Raw genomic sequence first — 2,500 nt, 5'->3', positions numbered from 1 at the left:
GTAAAGGCCTACATCGACTATGTGTCATACAGCCTATCCCTAACATAAATAGGTATTTTCAAATTGTTTGCAATCACAGTTTTCTGGTGTAAGATTAATTTCTCTGTCATTTTGAGATAGCCTACTGGTTTGAGGTCTGACCATTTTTTCTTCACCTAAATGTAAAGAATTGCGATATAAACTATTATATTACTATTATATATATAGGCTATACATATCACCGATGTATAAATTAAATATTCAAACCTCAGCTGGAGTTCGGTTGTCACGGCAACACTGTTGACCTCAGCACTGATTTCTTTCCAAACTGCATTTTTCCGTCTTCCTTTGATGTCTCTTTCCAGACCAAACAGAACTGGTTCAGTTGGACTTTAGACGTTAGAGTTTCTGTTTGGAGGTCGGAGAAGTTTCTCTTCTTGGACGTATTACGCCTCTCCATGTGGTAAACTCTGGGGGCGAGGCCTCTGAACCCAGAATATCTAGGGGCGTGATATTTAAATGAGGATTGTTTTCAGCCTCCACATTTATCAACGCCCGATCATTCTGAGCTGTGATCAGAGAGATAAGAACGTTTCATGAGTCACAGCTGAACCCTGTGAGATCATTTCTGTGCTCTGATCTGTGCTGGTTTCTACGCTAGATTGATAAATGAGGGCCAGTGAGTGGGAAACGCTCTCCTCTCCTCCTCCTCTCCTCTCCTCTCCTCTCCTCTCCTCTCCTCTCCTCTCCTCTCCTCTCCTTCTCCTCTCCTCTCCTCTCCTCTCCTCTCCTCTCCTCCTCCTCCTCCTCCTCTCCTCTCCTCTCCTCTCCTCTCCTCTCCTCCTCCTCCTCCTCCTCTCCTCTCCTCTCCTCCTCCCTCAGCAGCCTCTGTCCAGCTGCCTCTGAGCAAGGCAGCAGGCCCCCCGGCTGCCCGGTGCAGCTGCTCAGTGGGAACCAGCAGCAGACTGGTGGGACTGGGATGTGAAGCCTGGAGGAATAAAGTGTAAAGAAATAAAATGTTTTTCTTCTTCTGTAGAAACTCTGGACACACTGGAGGAGTGGGTGAGAGAGATCTTCATCAACGTGCCCAACAAGTAAGACTGCACACACACACACACACACACACACACACACACACACACACAGACACACACACACACACACTCCAGTCAGTGAACAGTGTCATCAGTCGGTCTGTACTCAACACGCCACCTGACATGTTCTGCAGTAGGAATGGACGATAATTCAATATTATCGTTTATCGTCTTTCAGTGGGATTATATTGTGATGATATTATATATATGTATGTATATTATATATGGTGATTTTGGGATATCGAGACGCACAATTCTGTCTGAACTGATGAGAAGAAGCTCATTTTATTTAGAAAGTCAGACAAAATGAAGTATGGTAGGAATATTATGTTACATTACCATTCGGTTCATTATGATGAACATTAATTTGATTATTTAACGTGATTTTTCTTATGTGAGCCATATCGTCATATATATCGATATCGAAAAAAATCCTTATGATTATGGTGATATTGATTTCAACCGTATCGCCCAGCCCTATTCTGCAGCATCATGGGTTTATTCTCTACTGTGTTCCAGTTCATATCTGTATCATGTTGACTTCATATGAAGCCTGAAAACAGTAGAACTAGAACATGGAACCTTTTCAGCTGCAGTTTGGTGAAGCAGCCTGATGATCAGCAGATGATACACTCATAATAATAATAATAATAATAATAATATTGATCATGCGGCTCAGTGGAGTATTCAGGCTGCCTGAAGCTGTGAGTCACACAGCAGCTTCTCATCTCATCACATCACTTCTCAGTGTTTCTGCTCCATTTTGTTGCTTTGTAATCCGGTGAAGTGGCGACACCTGGTGGCAGAAACATGTTAATGCAACACCTGATGTGTGAAGCTTCACTGTTTATTACACAGAAACACACTGACAACAACAACAACAACAACAACAACAACAACACAGGGAGAGATGAGTGATGAACAGAAATAAACAGCAGGAAACACAAGAATAAAGATTAAAGCAGTTAGATAAATTAATATAGTTTGTGTCGTCACGGTAACATGCTGCTGTGTCGTCACGGGAACATGCCGCTGTGTCGTCACGGTAACATGCCGCTGTGTCGTCACGGTAACATGCCGCTGTGTCGTCACGGTAACATGCCGCTGTGTCGTCACGGTAACATGCCGCTGTGTTGTCATGGTAACATGCTGCTGTGTCGTCACGGGAACATGCCGCTGTGTCGTCACGGTAACATGCTGCTGTGTCGTCATGGTAACATGCTGCTGTGTCGTCACGGTAACATGCTGCTGTGTCGTCACGGTAACATGCCGCTGTGTCGTCACGGGAACATGCTGCTGTGTCGTCATGGTAACATGCCGCTGTGTTGTCATGGTAACATGCTGCTGTGTCGTCACGGTAACATGCTGCTGTGTCGTCACGGGAACATGCCGCTGTGTCGTCATGGTAACATGCTGCTGTGTCGTCA

The 2,500-nt window shown here is 44.7% G+C and overlaps 1 protein-coding gene across 1 annotated transcript in view; it reads left to right on the top strand.

The window, feature by feature from the left end:
- Positions 1-2,500, top strand: part of LOC139643401 (nardilysin-like) — a 35,783-nt gene that overhangs the window by 11,273 nt on the left and 22,010 nt on the right. Inside the window, 1 exon segment of the mRNA XM_071518539.1 lies at positions 1,016-1,073. Within this exon segment, the coding sequence (XP_071374640.1) occupies positions 1,016-1,073 (58 nt within the window).

Source organism: Centroberyx affinis, unplaced genomic scaffold, assembly GCF_046629955.1.
Source record: "Centroberyx affinis isolate AG114_WGS23_722 - 3 ecotype Tasmania unplaced genomic scaffold, CSIRO-AGI_Caff_v1 ptg000594l_1, whole genome shotgun sequence".
Lineage (NCBI taxonomy): Eukaryota > Metazoa > Chordata > Actinopteri > Beryciformes > Berycidae > Centroberyx > Centroberyx affinis.
Note: the sequence above shows the minus strand (reverse complement) of the source record. Positions and strands in the feature narration are given on the sequence as shown.